The sequence below is a fragment of the Procambarus clarkii genome, chromosome 49 (genome assembly GCF_040958095.1).
Source record: "Procambarus clarkii isolate CNS0578487 chromosome 49, FALCON_Pclarkii_2.0, whole genome shotgun sequence".
NCBI lineage: Eukaryota > Metazoa > Arthropoda > Malacostraca > Decapoda > Cambaridae > Procambarus > Procambarus clarkii.
This window is the reverse complement of record NC_091198.1, coordinates 22,028,856-22,045,385: the sequence shown is the minus strand read 5'-3', so window position 1 is coordinate 22,045,385 and position 16,530 is coordinate 22,028,856. Positions and strand designations below refer to the sequence as shown.

At 37.4% G+C, this 16,530-nt stretch overlaps 1 protein-coding gene across 2 annotated transcripts in view; it reads left to right on the top strand.

The window, feature by feature from the left end:
- LOC123763140 (latent-transforming growth factor beta-binding protein 2) overlaps nt 1-10,769 on the top strand; it is a 23,182-nt gene extending 12,413 nt beyond the window's left edge. For both annotated transcript variants that reach the window (XM_069303138.1, XM_069303137.1), the window contains exons 6-16: nt 550-684; nt 1,525-1,647; nt 2,321-2,461; nt 2,803-2,850; nt 3,445-3,638; nt 4,294-4,549; nt 5,227-5,364; nt 6,439-6,520; nt 7,033-7,061; nt 7,196-7,277; nt 8,287-10,769. In XM_069303138.1, coding sequence (XP_069159239.1) covers nt 550-684; nt 1,525-1,647; nt 2,321-2,461; nt 2,803-2,850; nt 3,445-3,638; nt 4,294-4,549; nt 5,227-5,364; nt 6,439-6,520; nt 7,033-7,061; nt 7,196-7,277; nt 8,287-8,371 — 1,313 coding nt within the window. In that variant the 3' untranslated portion in view covers nt 8,372-10,769. The remainder of the gene's footprint in view (nt 1-549; nt 685-1,524; nt 1,648-2,320; nt 2,462-2,802; nt 2,851-3,444; nt 3,639-4,293; nt 4,550-5,226; nt 5,365-6,438; nt 6,521-7,032; nt 7,062-7,195; nt 7,278-8,286) is intronic.
- Nucleotides 10,770-16,530: the final 5,761 nt, after the last annotated feature.

Genomic DNA, 16,530 nt, shown 5'->3' with positions numbered 1-16,530 from the left:
TATGTGCATGTGTTAGAGAGAAATATATAAGTAGCATACATAATAGAGGAAAACAAGAGATAGGTTAGAAAGGCGGAGGAGGGGACCAAGAGCTAACAGCAGGAGCCTGGAGGCACAGGAAGATAATTACACCTGGACATCCTGATTTGTGGAACGAGTGTGTGGCCGTTTATCCCATTACCCTCCACAACAGCCATCACAGCTGTCTACAGGTGTACTGGAACCGGAAGTGACCACACACGTGTTGGACTTCATCAATGATTGATGACCGGGTCTTCTGTAACCAATGGAGTAACACAATACCTAAATGGGGGCCAGAAGGTTTATACATATATGGACATGGATATAATATTGGTCTTTAGTGACATCTGTATGTGTGTGTCTTTCGGTTTATATTTATATGTGAGTCTCTCATTCTCTCTCTGTCTGTCTCTGTCTCTCTCTCTGTCTCTGTCTCTCTCTCTCTCTCTCTCTCTCTCTCTCTCTCTCTCTCTCTCTCTCTCTCTCTCTCTCTCAGTGCCACACTACTAATGCCAGACACCTGTACAGATGTGAACGAGTGCCTAAACCCGGCACTCCATGACTGCGACCACATCTGTGAGGACGCAGCGCCCCCTCGCTTGTACACCTGTTCTTGCTACAGCGGTTTTACCTGGGGCGAGGAGCAACCAAGGTGTGTTATTGGTGAGTACTGCTTAGGAAGTACTGGTTGTTCATCAGTAATCACTAACTACCGACTATACGACGCTAAACACCGAGAGGTGTATATATATATATATATATATATATATATATATATATATATATATATATATATATATATATATATATATATATATATATATATATATATATATATATATATTGCTAAATATGACCGAAAAAGTAAACTTATTAATTCTAACACGAATTTTCTCAATATTTCTTATGTTTCTTTTCACTGTCGATGGTAATTGAAAAATCAGTTCTCCAAAATTCCTTTTTATTTCTAGTCTGACGCGACGCTTGAACGCGTTTCGTAATAACTTATTACATTTTCAAAGACTTTAATTTACACACACAACTGTAACCTATAAACACGCTAATCCGTCATATTTATACTCGCATTTGGGTGAGGTGATATGGTGCAACATTTTGGATGAGGTGAAAAAACTTGTGACAAATACAAGACAGAACACCAAACTATGGATATTAATTGGATATGAGAGCATAAGAATGTAAGTAACTGCAGAGGGCTTATTGGCCCATACTTCCTCTTGATGCTTCTAGCATCAAGAGCAAGTATGGGCCATTAGGAAATATTTTTTGATTACTTAGCAAGAAATATAAATGACTTTTGGAGAATTGATTTTTCAATTACCATCGACAGAGAAAAGAAACATAAGAAATATTGAGAAAATTCGTGTTAGAATTATTAAACTTACTTTTTTTGGTCATATTTAACAATATATATACATGTATATATATTTAACAATATATATACATGTATATATATCCTATTATTGGTTCGTCACATACTTACAGATAACGCCACAAGAGGGTGCGAGTGTGGAGACCCAACAAGGAGTGTGTGTTACAGCCCTGAAGGCGGGGCCCAGGAGTGTCACCCGCTACCAGGATACACGATGGAGAACGGCACCTTCATAGGTGGGTTGATCCACCTTGTGTTTTCCTGCCTGCCAGATTTAAAAGGCTAGATGATGAAGGTGAAATAAGCATTCGTCTCTGTCTCTGTCTCTCTCTCTGTCTCTCTCTCTGTCTGTCTCTCTCTGTCTCTCTCTCTCTCTCTCTCTCTCTCTCTCTCTCTCTCTCTCTCTCTCTCTCTCTCTCTCTCTCTCTCTCTCTCTCTCTCTCTCTCTCTCTCTCTCTCTCTCTCTCTCTCTCTCTCTCTCTCTCTCTCTCTCTCTCTCTCTCTCTCTCTCTATCTCTCTCTCTCTCTCTCTCTCTCTCTCTCTCTCTCTCTCTCTCTCTCTCTCTCTCTCTCTCTCTCTCTCTCTCTCTCTCTCTCTCTCTCTCTCTCTCTCTCTCTCTCTCTCTCTCTCACACACTCTCTCTCTCTCTCTCTCTCTCTCTCTCTCTCTCTCTCTCTCTCTCTCTCTCTCTCTCTCTCTCTCTCTCTCTCTCTCTCTCTCTCTCCTTCCTTCCCTCCCTCATGTACCATCATCATCAATTGTTCTATTCGGGTCATGGAGGCATTTCTTTGCTCCCAATCTCCACTACACTCAATAGACCCCCTTCGCCTCCTCAGCATTCATTGATGTGTTTGCCACAATTATTCATTAACTTGTCGGTGTTGGTCTGACCATAAATCATTTTGCAGACGTGGCCGAGTGTGGCGACAATGTGGGCGTGCGGGCGTGGTGCGGGGGAGGCGGTGTTTGTGTCGAGGGCGTGGGGAAGTCTGTGTGTGAGTGTCCATATGGCTACACCAATGATACACTCAGTAATGGGGAGTGTGTAGGTGAGTCAATGTGTCCTGATGTCATAGAGACCCAGTACCCCCAACATCTGGATAGGGCTCCCACTTCATTGCTTTGCCCTAGGCTAGTACAAAGCTAGTACTAATACTAGTTCTAGTAAACTCTAGTATAAAACTTTGACTGTTTCACCCCTTAAAAGATCTACGTTTTGTGCCATTAATATTGCAAAGGGCACGACAAAACCCCAAAAGTAAAATGTAAATATTCCTATGCCTAGTGAAGACGATATATGTACCATACTAGACTTAAGATATCGTATATTCCGCCTTGTTTTTTGTTAGTGTTGATATATCTAAGATAATCTTTATCTACTTTCTGCCAGGTGTGGTGTGTGCAGAAGGCCTGGAGCTCTCCAGCTCTGGCTGTCATGGTAGGTGGTCACCTTCGCTATATTTTATATATATATATATATATATATATATATATATATATATATATATATATATATATATATATATATATATATATATATATAAAATATCTTTATATATATATATAATATCTTTATATATATATATATATATATATATATATATATATAAAATATCTTTATATATATATATATATATATATATATATATATATATATATATATATATATATATATATATATATATATATATATATATATATATATATATATATATATATATATATCACCTCCTGGGATCTATGTTATATATATATGAATGTATTAAGGTATTTTATTGATTGGACGCCAATCCTTTACTATAGCCTCTATTCACCCAGAAGTGAATGGGGACCTGGTTGTAAAACGCTTTGGCGGGTCTTATTCCAGGGGGAAAAAATTAGGATAAAGCCTGAAACGCTATGCGTGCTAGAGGCTTTACAAGACTGTAAGAACTCTTATATATGTAATTATTACTGATCCCAACCCGGTATTATAACTTGTCAATCATGCCTGGTTTGTGACGCTTACTTGTCTTTCTTGTAACACTGACAGATCCCTGTAGAACTGGGTGTCCACCGCCATTTTCCTGCGGTCTCACAAGTAACAGAGGGACAGAATGCAAATGTCAGAGTAAGTGTCAGGACCTGCTACAGACCGGTGACACCACCTCCAGTGTCTTCCACGGCTCCTTCCTTGTTGCTTCCGTCTCACAAGACCTCATCAGCACCAGGAGACTCCTTAAAACCGTAAGATTTACATAGATATTAATTTCTTTAAATAAGAGAAATCGTTCAAGAAATTGAGAATAAAAGTTTGTTTTGTCAATTTTAGATATTCAATACACACTATAAGAAAGATAGGACTTCCTAAGGCATTTTTTGTCATTGTTAGTTCCTTGTAAGTTTTAAGACTTCTGTAAGCGTAGCTGCCACGGAAGTTGCCATAAGGGGCTAGATTGAAGGTTGCCACAGAAGGCTACAGTGGAGGCTGTCTGTGGCAAAGCTTGTCTCTAGATATTTTTATTCGTAAACCTGTTGCTTGCATCGGCCAGCAGCAGGCCCTACACATCCAGCACAACCTAATTGATCCATTAGAAAAAACTTTTTCAGTGTCAGAGTAGTTAACAGGTGGAATGCACTAGGCAGAGATGTGGTGGAGGCTGACTCCATACACAGTTTCAAGTGTAGATATGATAGAGCCCAGTAGGCTCAGGAACCTGCACACCAGTTGATTGACAGTTGAGAGGCGGGACCAAAGAGCCAGAGCTCAACCCCCGCAAGCACAACTAGGGGAGTACAACTACCTGGACCAAATGCACCATTCTCTACCTCACAACATTAAGTCCTATTTTGAGATCCTTTCTGACCACTAACTCATTATTCCCCATCACAACGGCGGCAGCTGGAGACGTGCCTCGCCCAGCTCACCGTCGAGATCACCTCCGTAGATGTCACCACAAGTCTGAAGCGGTCCGTCCCTCAGTTGACCTACCAGAAGGTGCAGTTCCTCGTGTCTACCAGGCATCCCAACATGGCCCAAGAGGTGGCGGAGGTCATCAAGAAGCAGTGCGAGGCGCCCTTCAACAACCAGTCCACCTTGTGCGTCCTGCCCGGGGGTCTGGTCGTCAAGAAGGACTCCATTACCGTTGAGGATATAAGTAAGCCCCGTAATCTGACGAAGACAATTGATATATCTAAGTAGATTGTAAATATTGTTTGTTTATTATTGTTCTACACTTGTTTTAAAACTGGTGTAGAAGGTGTCAAGACAAAAGCATAGGTCAAGAAAATATATACCACTAGGTAGCAACATATAGGCTTCTTGTGGATAGTCTGGTCAGGTTACTCATGAAGGTCACTGACCGGGTCAGGACCGGACGTCAGCGACCATTTGGGGGGGGGGGGTGGAAGACCCTTTGACAAGCCGCCGGCTTTCTGTCCTCGTCGTAGTCACTAGTGCCCTCAGGTAAACAATTTCATAAGAAAGCGAAAGCTGACTTCTGGGCAGATCTCAATGTAGTGGATTTAGCATTAAAGGACTGAATTAGGTATTAGAAATTATCTCTGGTAGTTTGGTGACCCACAGAATGGAACGTTAGGACCGAGTAGTGTTTATTGGGGGTGTCCTAGTTCATATGTTACTTCTAGTTTATGTACCGTACATGTCTATGTAAATAAATATATAATATTAACTAATAAATAAATATTGACTTCGAGTGGATGTTTGATGATAACTCAAAATTAGGAGAAAGATTACGGTTGCTACATATAGCAACAAATGGCTGACCACAAGGTTGCTACGTACAGAACTAACCAATATTCCTCACACCGACAGACCCGTGCGAGGAGGACCCGTGCCCGGGGGAGGTGTTCCTCTGCCAGCCCCTCAACAACACCAGCGGCAGGTTTAAGTGCGTGTGCAGGCCGGGCTTTGTGAAGGTCACCCTCGAGGGCGCCCCAGACTTCTGTCAGGGTGAGTGAGGGTGAGCTGGTGGGTGGGTGAAGCCTCCAGCTGGTAGATAGGTAGGTGAAGCCTCAAGCTGGTAGATAGGTAGGTGAAGCCTCAAGCTGGTAGATAGGTAGGTGAAGCCTCAAGTTTGATAATGGACTTGAAGGGCAAACCAGAATATATAGTAGACAGGTTGAGCCACAGACAGGATATATAGTAGACAGGTTGAGTGACAGACAGGATATATAGTAGACAGGTTGAGCCACAGACAGGATATATAGTAGACAGGTTGAGCCACAGACAGGATATATAGTAGACAGGTTGAGCCACAGACAGGATATATAGTAGACAGGCTGAGCCACAGACAGGATTTATAGTAGACAGGCTGAGCCACAGACAGGATATATAGTAGACAGGCTGAGCCACAGACAGGATATATAGTAGACAGGCTGAGCCACAGACAGGATATATAGTAGACAGGCTGAGCCACAGACAGGATATATAGTAGACAGGCTGAGCCACAGACAGGGTATATAGTAGACAGACTGAGCCACAGACAGGGTATATAGTAGACAGACTGAGCCACTGACAGGGGAATATAATAGACAGACTGAGCCACAGACAGGGTATATAGTAGACAGACCGAGCCACAGACAGGGTATGTAGTAGACAGACTGAGCCACAGACAGGGGAATATAATAGACAGACTGAGCCACAGACAGGATATATAGTAGACAGACTGAGCCACAGACAGGATATATAGTAGACAGGCCGAGCTCTTAATCCTGTTCTAACACCTGACGGCGTCCATCGCAGTCACCCCTGGGTCGCACAGAAGACGTTCTCTAATGCAAGTCCAACTTAACTTAAAATTTGACTACGTTTTCTAACGGTATAAAAGAGATTAAATGTAAATACAGTGCAAGTAACGATGCGATTATATTTTGAGTTTGAGCTTAGGAACTTAGCGTCTAATGCCTCTTTGTACCTAACGGTAAATACGTACCTGCGATTTAGGTAACTGTTGTGGAGGCTCGATCCTTGATGATCTATGCTCCAAAAAGAATTCATGACTCCAATATTATTTATATTTTCCAGACATGGACGAATGTAGGGGTAACTCAAGCATATGCAGTGAAGACTTCGACTGCATCAATACACCGGGGAGCTTCGTCTGCAGGTAAGGGGTCATCATCAGGCTTCACCGTCAACCAGGAAGCCTGCGGCTGCAGGTAGGGTCATCATCAGGCTTCACCACCCACCAGGAAAAGTGTTTTCTTAAGATTACTGTGAAAGGTAATATAATTTTCCCTGATAAATTAAAACTCGTCAAGATCAACAAGAAATCGTTGCTATTCCCTAATTACAAAAACCTGAAAATTATAATGTTTTAACTTTCAGGTAATTTTTAATATAGTTAAAAGCACTTGTTTAATTATGGCATCAATATCGTCCTTTATTTTTTATGGTAAATGAGATTTTGATAGTTATGAGATAAATCTCATAACCAATTTCTCTAAGAAATTCAAAATAATTTTTATTAAAAAATTTTAAAATTGAATTTATGATATTTTAAAACAAAGATTCAATATTATTCATTAATTTAATAATGTTTTATAAAAGTTGTAAATTGAGGTACGCAGTTGGATCTGTTAAATTGTGATGGTCAATAATGTCTTATATGTGTTTCAGGTTAAAGCCTGAGTCTCAGGAACATAGAGGTGAGTGAAGAATGTTAACTTTAACCTCTCTCTCTCATTTATAAATAGAAGCTGTTCATTAAATTATTGAACATGTTATACTGTCCACATCTCCAGTGATGTTATGAGCTGAGGTTTACGTGTGTGTTCACCAGGCAAGGCGGAGAGGGAGATGGCCATATCGTTTGGGGTACTCTTCTTCCTCACAGTCTTCATTACCTGCGGTCTGGTCTTCCTGTGAGTATACCTGAGTTATTGCGAGTTTACCTAGAAACTTTACCTGTGAGTATAAACTAGATAAGTTTAGCTTTCGGAAATACTGGTTCGGTAACAGGTTTGAGTTTACCTGGGTTGCTGTGAGTATACCTGAGATGTAGTGACTATAATTTTGCTGTGAGTATAAATTTGTTCTTGAAAGTATATCTTCGTTGTTGTGAGTATATCTTGGTGTGAATATATCTCTGGGTTGTGTATTCACAAGAACGATTTAATTATATTTAGAATATATTATCTGCAAAGGGTGGGTTATTAGTGAGCATATTTTTTAAAGCTGAGTGTAACTTAGGTATCGTATGAGTATATTCACGTATATATCAGTATAATGGGTATAGTGGATCTTTGTATAACACATTTGTATACACCAGGTAACATGTAGCTGCTCTGTTCAGTACACATTAGTTACTGTTAACACCTGTCATAATATGAGTATACCTTTCATTTTGTGAGTACACCTGTCATTGTGTGAGTACTCTTGGCATGCTGTGAGTACTCCTGGCATGTGATTATTATTGTCATGTCATCATTCTGCTGCTACTGCCCCAATGTTTTGTGTGTCAATGCGTCTTTAAATGTTTTATAATATATATATAATATAATTTCTTGCCCGAAACGTGGTGCTTATTAGTGGCTTTAGACATACTATGTACCAGCTCTATCTAGCCATCCAACATTCTGTTTGAAACTTATTTTGTTTGCATGTAGCTTGACCGAAATAATCCTGGCCGGGAAGGATTTACTGGTCGTCAATCCTCAACTGTAGCCCTCTGCTTACCCAACAGTAAAATGGTACTTGGTTGTTGAAGGATTTAGCAAGTCGTATTCCGGGGAATATTAGGATTAAGGACTGGCCCGCAACGCTATGCGTGCTAGTGGTTGTACAAGAATGTAAGAACTCTTGTATACATAAATAAACTATTATTATTATTATCTTAGCGCAAATATTAAATCCATTGTTTAATCACTGCAGGTTGATGAAGAAGAACAGGAGCCGGCGGGAGCTGGTGCCCATGTCCACCACCACAGGCTTCGACAACGAGTCCTACCTGAGGTAACCGGTCCATGAGAAGGCTGACAGAACGCTCCGTCCTACATCCCGAAGAGAAAAAGCTTGGATGAGCAACCAATAGAAATTGGAACAAAGTGCCGAGACTTGCAGGGGATACCAATGTAAACTGAACTATAGAACATGGACGCTTGACGGGGGAACTAAACTGAACAGAAAGATGAAAATGGGAAGCATGCAGGGGGCATACATAGAAATTAAAGCCGTGTTGAGACTTGCAATGAATAATATAAATAGAACGATAGACGATGAAAGCTTGAAGGGATGGAATTAATAGAAATATAAGAGTGGAAGCGGAAAGCTTGGAAGGTTTGACCAACAGAAACAGAAAATTTTGAAGGGTATCCCATAGAAAAATAAGGGTGCAAGAGAAATTGGAAAAGAGACCAATTAAGGGACAGGAACGGAGAAAGAATAAAGCATATAAGGTAATCATCAAGAGATTACTCTAAGACAAAAGAGCCATTGAAGGTTACGTACCATTGGGAATCGAATCCCGACCCTGCATGAATCGAGGCTGTTGCACTTTTGAACTTCAAGTAGACGAACAAGCTAGAAAACACAGGCACAGACGGAAAAGTATTCACAAATGTGGAGCAGAAGGAAGTTTAATGACATATGGATACGTAGCAAATACTAATGCAATTCCTGACCGAAGCAGCGACGTTGATGTTAATGTTATTGATACAGCTACTTGGACCAAACGTTCCATAGTAGAAACGTTTGATTCACTTATTTATAAAGTAGCACAAACATAAAACAGACAAAAGACACAATTTAGGAAATATTTATGCTAAAACTGGTTAAACTTGAAGAAATTAACAGCATGCTGTTAATTATTTTTAATATAAAATTGTGTAAAATATTGAAAAAAAAAATTGTTTACATTAAGTTCTAGTATATCCAGTGATTATGTTTCGCTTAGTGTTATTCAATGAAGCCAAAAGTGCGTGGTTCACAAATAGTGTATAGATACTATGTCTGCCATGAATCAGTATGACAGTTGTCATGACCCAGCATGACTGACAGACTTCCATTATAGTAACCGAACTTGACAGCCGTGTTGGACCAATGTAACTTCTAGTACCTTAACGCCTCTCAAGACTTTGTATAATAGCTTTAAAGAACCTTTAAGCAATCGAGAACAGTTACATAACGTCGGAGAGTGCAAGGGAAGGCCCGACACTTCTTGCCAATAACTCAAGCAGTTTCTTTTTAATGACGGCATTAAAGCTGACACGACCATCCCCGACCCCTCCTCTCAAGCAACTGTGTCTGCCTTGAACTTAAGTAGTCATACAAAGTGTTTGTATTAAGTCTATGCAGTTTTTGTTGTTCTGGTACAGTCGTATTATCTACCAGAGCCTGTGCTAGGCTATGTTATACTTGAAGACTTTCGTGAAATTTGAGCTGAAAATGTTTATTTAATGTGCCAATGGTTGTGGTTTCTTGTCCATTATGTTTATATCCAATATTGTGAGATTATATACATATATTTATATTTATAAATTAGAGTGTTTGTCCGAGGCTGGAGGCCAAACGCTTGCTGTTAGCCTCATTCAACTTTACCCCCTGATTCCTGTTCGGTGTGTTCCCAATATTCTTAAAGTCGGGGCGCCAGAATTCACATACACACCCCTACGGTGATTTTGCAGTGACATCGGCGCCCGTTTCCTTAAATACTTTGAAAGAAAATTAGTATAGCATTTTAACACATTATGCACTGATATAGGGAAAATTAACAGAAATAGTTTGTTCATCATACTATGGCTGTGAAGGGAAGCCCTCCTATACCATCTCAAAGCCAACGGGAAACTATATTATTCTTTCCATTTGTCATTATTTATAAGACAGAGAGAGAGATTGGGCACTGAAAGACAGAAATACACAGAGACGGAGACAGACCTACAGACAAAGAAACAGAGAAATGAGGACAGTCACGTGAAGACAGAAAAACACTGACAGATATAGGGAGGCCTGAGTCGACTTGAACACCATTAGTTATCCCACCTTGTGAATATATTTATACATAACTCTATGACCCGATCAGGGTTCGAACCTCTGTTGCCTGGGCTCACCACCTGGCGAACACAGCACTATATAGCCCCTTCACTAGCGATCCTCTTATATATAAATTTATAATACTTATAGTGAAAAAAAGAAATGTACACTCCACCATTATTCAGTGGCAGGGAGAATATGTTCCGTACACTGAGAGTATGTTTAGTCTTGGGATATGTTCAGCACTTATATACTCTTGTGGCTAATTGGACTGTAAACAATTGTGGAGGCCTTAATAAACCTTGATAAACATTAAGCCCAAAACAGAATCAACTATTTTGTATTAATCAATTATTTTTTATAATAAATGGATTAGTTATACATAATATTACGCTATTATTTACATGTTTAATTAATGGGGAAACTACGTCATTTTATCAATGACATGTGTTGGATGTCTCTGCCAGGAGAAACTGACCGCTTCTTTGATCAGCCTGGCCTCTCCAGCGTTCACTACGTTACTAAATTGATGTACTAAATTCCTCGGACCAAACCTATCCAACCTATGTACAAGAATGTAACAACTCTTGTATATATCTCAAAAAAAAAAAAAGACCCACGAATAGAAAACGGGGCACCACGTCAATTTTGCGAGCCGTTACTATTAGGTTTTTTCAAAACCTTGAAATAATTCAGCCCATTTTTCTTTTGTTAGTACTTATAGGAACGATGAGCACCATAGTATATATACTAATGTACAACTAATTTTTACTTGAATATTTAAGTTTGAATGTTTAAGAATATTAAGTTTGTATTTTAGCTTAATTTATTTTAAAATAATTCCTTACTAGTCAGTATACTACTATCTAAAAGCTAAGAACGTACAAATTCTGACTATTAACGACCGTCACAATACAGCCCGTCCTCCAAAAATGGGGAGGTAATGTAACAGCACTAGAAAGTGCAATTATGTACTATTCATAGCAGTCAGGAATTGTACTTATTTTCACGTAGTATTAAACCGTACTGTCAAATATATTGTGAATATTTGAGTTTAGCTGAATAGAAAACCACAACCTAACCTAACTTTCTTAGTATTTGAAGATAAGCATTTTGGTTACAGCCTAGGTACTATATAAGCAGGAGGACGGGTTATATAGCCTTCTGACACTATGAAGCTAACAATCGAACTGCAACAAAACTGTTCCATCCGTTTAGAGAAATTTAAACAGATTGCATTAAAATTTGCAATAAATTAAAACTCCATAATTTCATTACTAATAGCTAAATCTACAACACCTGCCTTGATGTATATTTGTCCAGTTAACGGAATATTTCTTTGTTAATCCTGACAATTGTATAACTATAGCAGATATTCAAACTCAAATTCAAAATTCAAATGTTTATTGAGGTAAAAGTGCATTCATAGAAGTTACAAACATAATGTTGGACTTATAGATAGAGCTAGTACATACAATATCTAAAGCCACTAATACGCATAGCGTTTTAGGCTAAATAATATATTATTATTAATAAAATATACATGTAAACATTTTAAGTACATTAGATATATGACAGTTTAACAAACACGTCAACAATAATGTACAGAAGTTATATAAAAGTTGTTTTTCATTGAGATGATATAAAGGTCTTGAGGGTTTATCAATGTATAATATTTTGTTGCTTAGAAATGCATAAAAATGGGTAAGGGAAGTGAAGGCAAGATGAGGGAGGTGGAGATAGGATGAGGATAGGGAAACAGAGGTAAGGGTGAAGTTAGAGAGATTAGAGGTAAGGGTGAAGTTTAGAAAGATAGAGATAAGGGCGAAGTTACAGAGATAGAGCTGGAGGTTAGGCCAGGGAGGGGGGTGCTGAGGTGAGATCAGGGACTGGGGGGTAAGATCACAGGGGGTTAGGATAGGACGAGATCAGCAAGATGGAGATCAGAGTGACCACCACGACGAAGGAGCTACGAGATCAGTAAACTAAAGCATTATAATGAACACCTTCGCAGACTCTCCCAAGGAGGCGAGAAATAGCCTAAACATCCTTTTGGGATGTATTTTCTCCTCTATGTAAACTTGATTGAACTTGACTCTCACTCATCACCTGTCAAACCCCTCTGCAATCTTTGACCCTCAATCTATATCTTCAACTTATTTGATAAACCTACAAAAGCTTCGTGTTCATACAAAATCTGCTGTCCCTTTGTGCTTCTTGAACTTAATATACCAGAATATGGAAATATATTATCTACTATGTAGAGATAATATATCTGTATATTATAGATACCTTTTTAAACTAAGATAACCCATTGATAATACATAAACTGATATATATATATATATATATATATATATATATATATATATATATATATATATATATATATATATATATATATATATGTCGTACCTAGTAGCCAGAACGCACTTCTCGGCCTACTATGCAAGGCCAGATTTGCCTAATAATCCAAGTTTTCCCGAATTAATATATTTTCTCTAATTTTTTTCTTATGAAATGATAAAGCTCCCCATTTCATTATGTATGAGGTCATTTTATTTTATTGGAGTTAAAATTAACGTAGATATATGACCGAACCTAACCAACCCTACCTAACCTAACCTAACCTATCTTTATAGGTTAGGTTAGGTTAGGTAGCCGAAAAAGGTAGGTTAGGTTAGGTTAGGTAGGTTAGGTAGTCGAAAAACAATTAATTCAGGAAAACTTGGCTTATTAGGCAAATCGGCCCTTGCATAGTAGGCTGAGAATTGCGTTCTGGCTACTAGGTACGACATATATATATATATATATATATATATATATATATATATATATATATATATATATATATATATATATATATATATGTCGTACCTAGTAGCCAGAATGCACTTTTCAGCCTACTATGCAAGGCCCGATTTGCCTAATAAGCCAAGTTTTCCTGAATTAATATATTTTCTCTAATTTTTTTCTTAGGAAATGATAAAGCTACCCATTTCATTGTGTATGAGGTAAATTTTTTTTTATTGGAGTTAAAATTAACGTAGATATATGACCGAACCTAACCAACCCTTCCTAACCTAACCTAACCAATCTTTATAGGTTAGGTTAGGTTATGTAGCAGAAAAAGTTAGGTTAGGTTAGGTTAGGTAGGTTAGGTAGTCGAAAAACAATTAATTCATGGAAACTTGGCTTATTAGGCAAATCGGGCCTTGCATAGTAGGCTGAGAAGTGCGTTCTGGCTACTAGGTACGACATATATATATATATATATATATATATATATATATATATATATATATATATATATATATATATATATATATATATATATATATATATATATATATATGTCGTACCTAGTAGCCAGAATGCACTTCTCAGCCTACTATGCAAGGCCCGATTTGCCTAATAAGCCAAGTTTTCATGAATTAATTCTTTTTCGGCAACCTAACCTACCTAACCTAACCTAACCTAACTTTTTATTCTACCTAACCTAACCTAACCAATAAAGATAGGTTAGGTTAGGTTAGGTAGGGTTGGTTAGGTTCGGTCATATATCTACGTTAATTTTAACTCCAATAAAAAAAAATTGACCTCATACATAATGAAATGGGTAGCTTTATCATTTCATAAGAAAAAAATTAGAGAAAATATATTAATTCAAGAAAACTTGGCTTATTAGGCAAATCAGGCCTTGCATAGTAGGCTGAGAAGTGCGTTCTGGCTATTAGGTACGACATATATATATATATATATATATATATATATATATGTCGTACCTAGTAGCCAGAACTCACTTCTCAGCCTACTATTCAAGGCCCGATTTGCCTAATAAGCCAAGTTTTCCTGAATTAATATATTTACAATAATTTTTTTCTTATGAAATGATAAAGCAACCCTTTTCTCTATGTATGAGGTCAATTTTTTTTTATTGGAGTTAAAATTAACGTAGATATATGACCGAACCTAACCAACCCTACCTAACCTAACCTAACCTATATTTATAGGTAAGGTTAGGTTAGGTAGCCAAAAAAAGCTAGGTTAGGTTAGGTTAGGTAGGTTAGGTAGACGAAAAAAGATTAATTCATGAAAACTTGGCTTATTAGGCAAATCGGGCCTTGAATAGTAGGCTGAGAAGTGCGTTCTGGCTATTAGGTACGACATATATATATATATATATATATATATATATATATATATATATATATATATATGTCGTACCTAATAGCCAGAACGCACTTTTCAGCCTACTATTCAAGGCCCGATTTGCCTAATAAGCCAAGTTTTCATGAATTAATGTTTTTCCGTCTACCTAACCTACCTAACCTAACCTAACCTAGCTTTTTTTGGCTACCTAACCTAACCTTACCTATAAATATAGGTTAGGTTAGGTTAGGTAGGGTTGGTTAGGTTCGGTCATATATCTACGTTAATTTTAACTCCAATAAAAAAAAATTGACCTCATACATAGAGAAAAGGGTTGCTTTATCATTTCATAAGAAAAAAATTATAGTAAATATATTAATTCAGGAAAACTTGGCTTATTAGGCAAATCGGGCCTTGAATAGTAGGCTGAGAAGTGAGTTCTGGCTACTAGGTACGACATATATATATATATATATATATATATATATATATATATATATATATATATATATATATATATATATATATATATATATATATATATATATGTCGTACCTAGTAGCCAGAACTCACTTCTCAGCCTACTATTCAAGGCCCGATTTGCCTAATAAGCCAAGTTTTCCTGAATTAATATATTTACTATAATTTTTTTCTTATGAAATGATAAAGCAACCCTTTTCTCTATGTATGAGGTCAATTTTTTTTATTGGAGTTAAAATTAACGTAGATATATGACCGAACCTAACCAACCCTACCTAACCTAACCTAACCTATATTTATAGGTAAGGTTAGGTTAGGTAGCCAAAAAAAGCTAGGTTAGGTTAGGTTAGGTAGGTTAGGTAGACGAAAAAACATTAATTCATGAAAACTTGGCTTATTAGGCAAATCGGGCCTTGAATAGTAGGCTGAGAAGTGCGTTCTGGCTATTAGGTACGACATATATATATATATATATATATATATATATATATATATGTCGTACCTAGTAGCCAGAATGCACTTCTCGGCCTACTATGCAGGGCCCGATTTGCCTAATAAGCCAAATTTTCCCGAATTAATATATTTGCTCTAATTTTTTTCTTATGAAACGATAAAGCTACCCATTTCATTACGTATGAGGTCAATTTTTTTTTATTGGAGTTAAAATTAACGTAGATATATGACCGAACCTAACCAACCCTACCTAACCTAACCTAACCTATCTTTATAGTTTAGGTTAGGTTAGGTAGCCAAAAAAGTTAGGTTAGGTTAGGTTAGGTAGGTTAAGTAGTCGAAAAACAATTAATTCATGAAAACTTGGCTTATTAGGCAAATCTGGCCTTGCATAGTAGGCTGAGAAGTGCGTTCTGGGTACTAGGTACGACATATATATATATATATATATATATATATATATATATATATATATATATATATATATATATATATATATATATATATATATGTCGTACCTAATAGCCAGAACGCACTTCTCAGCCTACTATGCAAGGCCCGATTTGCCTAATAAGCCAAGTTTTCATGAATTAATTGTTTTTCGACTACCTAACCTACCTAACCTAACCTAACCTAACTTTTTCGGCTACCTAACCAAACCTAACCTATAAAGATAGGTTAGGTTAGGTTAGGTAGGGTTGGTTAGGTTCGGTTATATATCTACGTTAATTTTAACTCCAATAAAAAAAAATGACCTCATACATAATGAAATGGGTAGCTTTATCATTTCATAAGAAAAAAATTAGAAAAAATATATTAATTCAGGAAAACTTGGCTTATTAGGCAAATCGGGCCTTGAATAGTAGGCCAAAAAGTGAGTTCTGGCTACTAGGTACGACATATATATATATATATATATATATATATATGTCGTACCTAGTAGCCAGAACGCACTTCTCAGCCTACTATGCAAGGCCCAATTTACCTAATAAGCCAAGTTTTCATGAATTAATGTTTTTTCGACTACCTAACCTACCTAACCTAACCTAACCTAACTTTTTC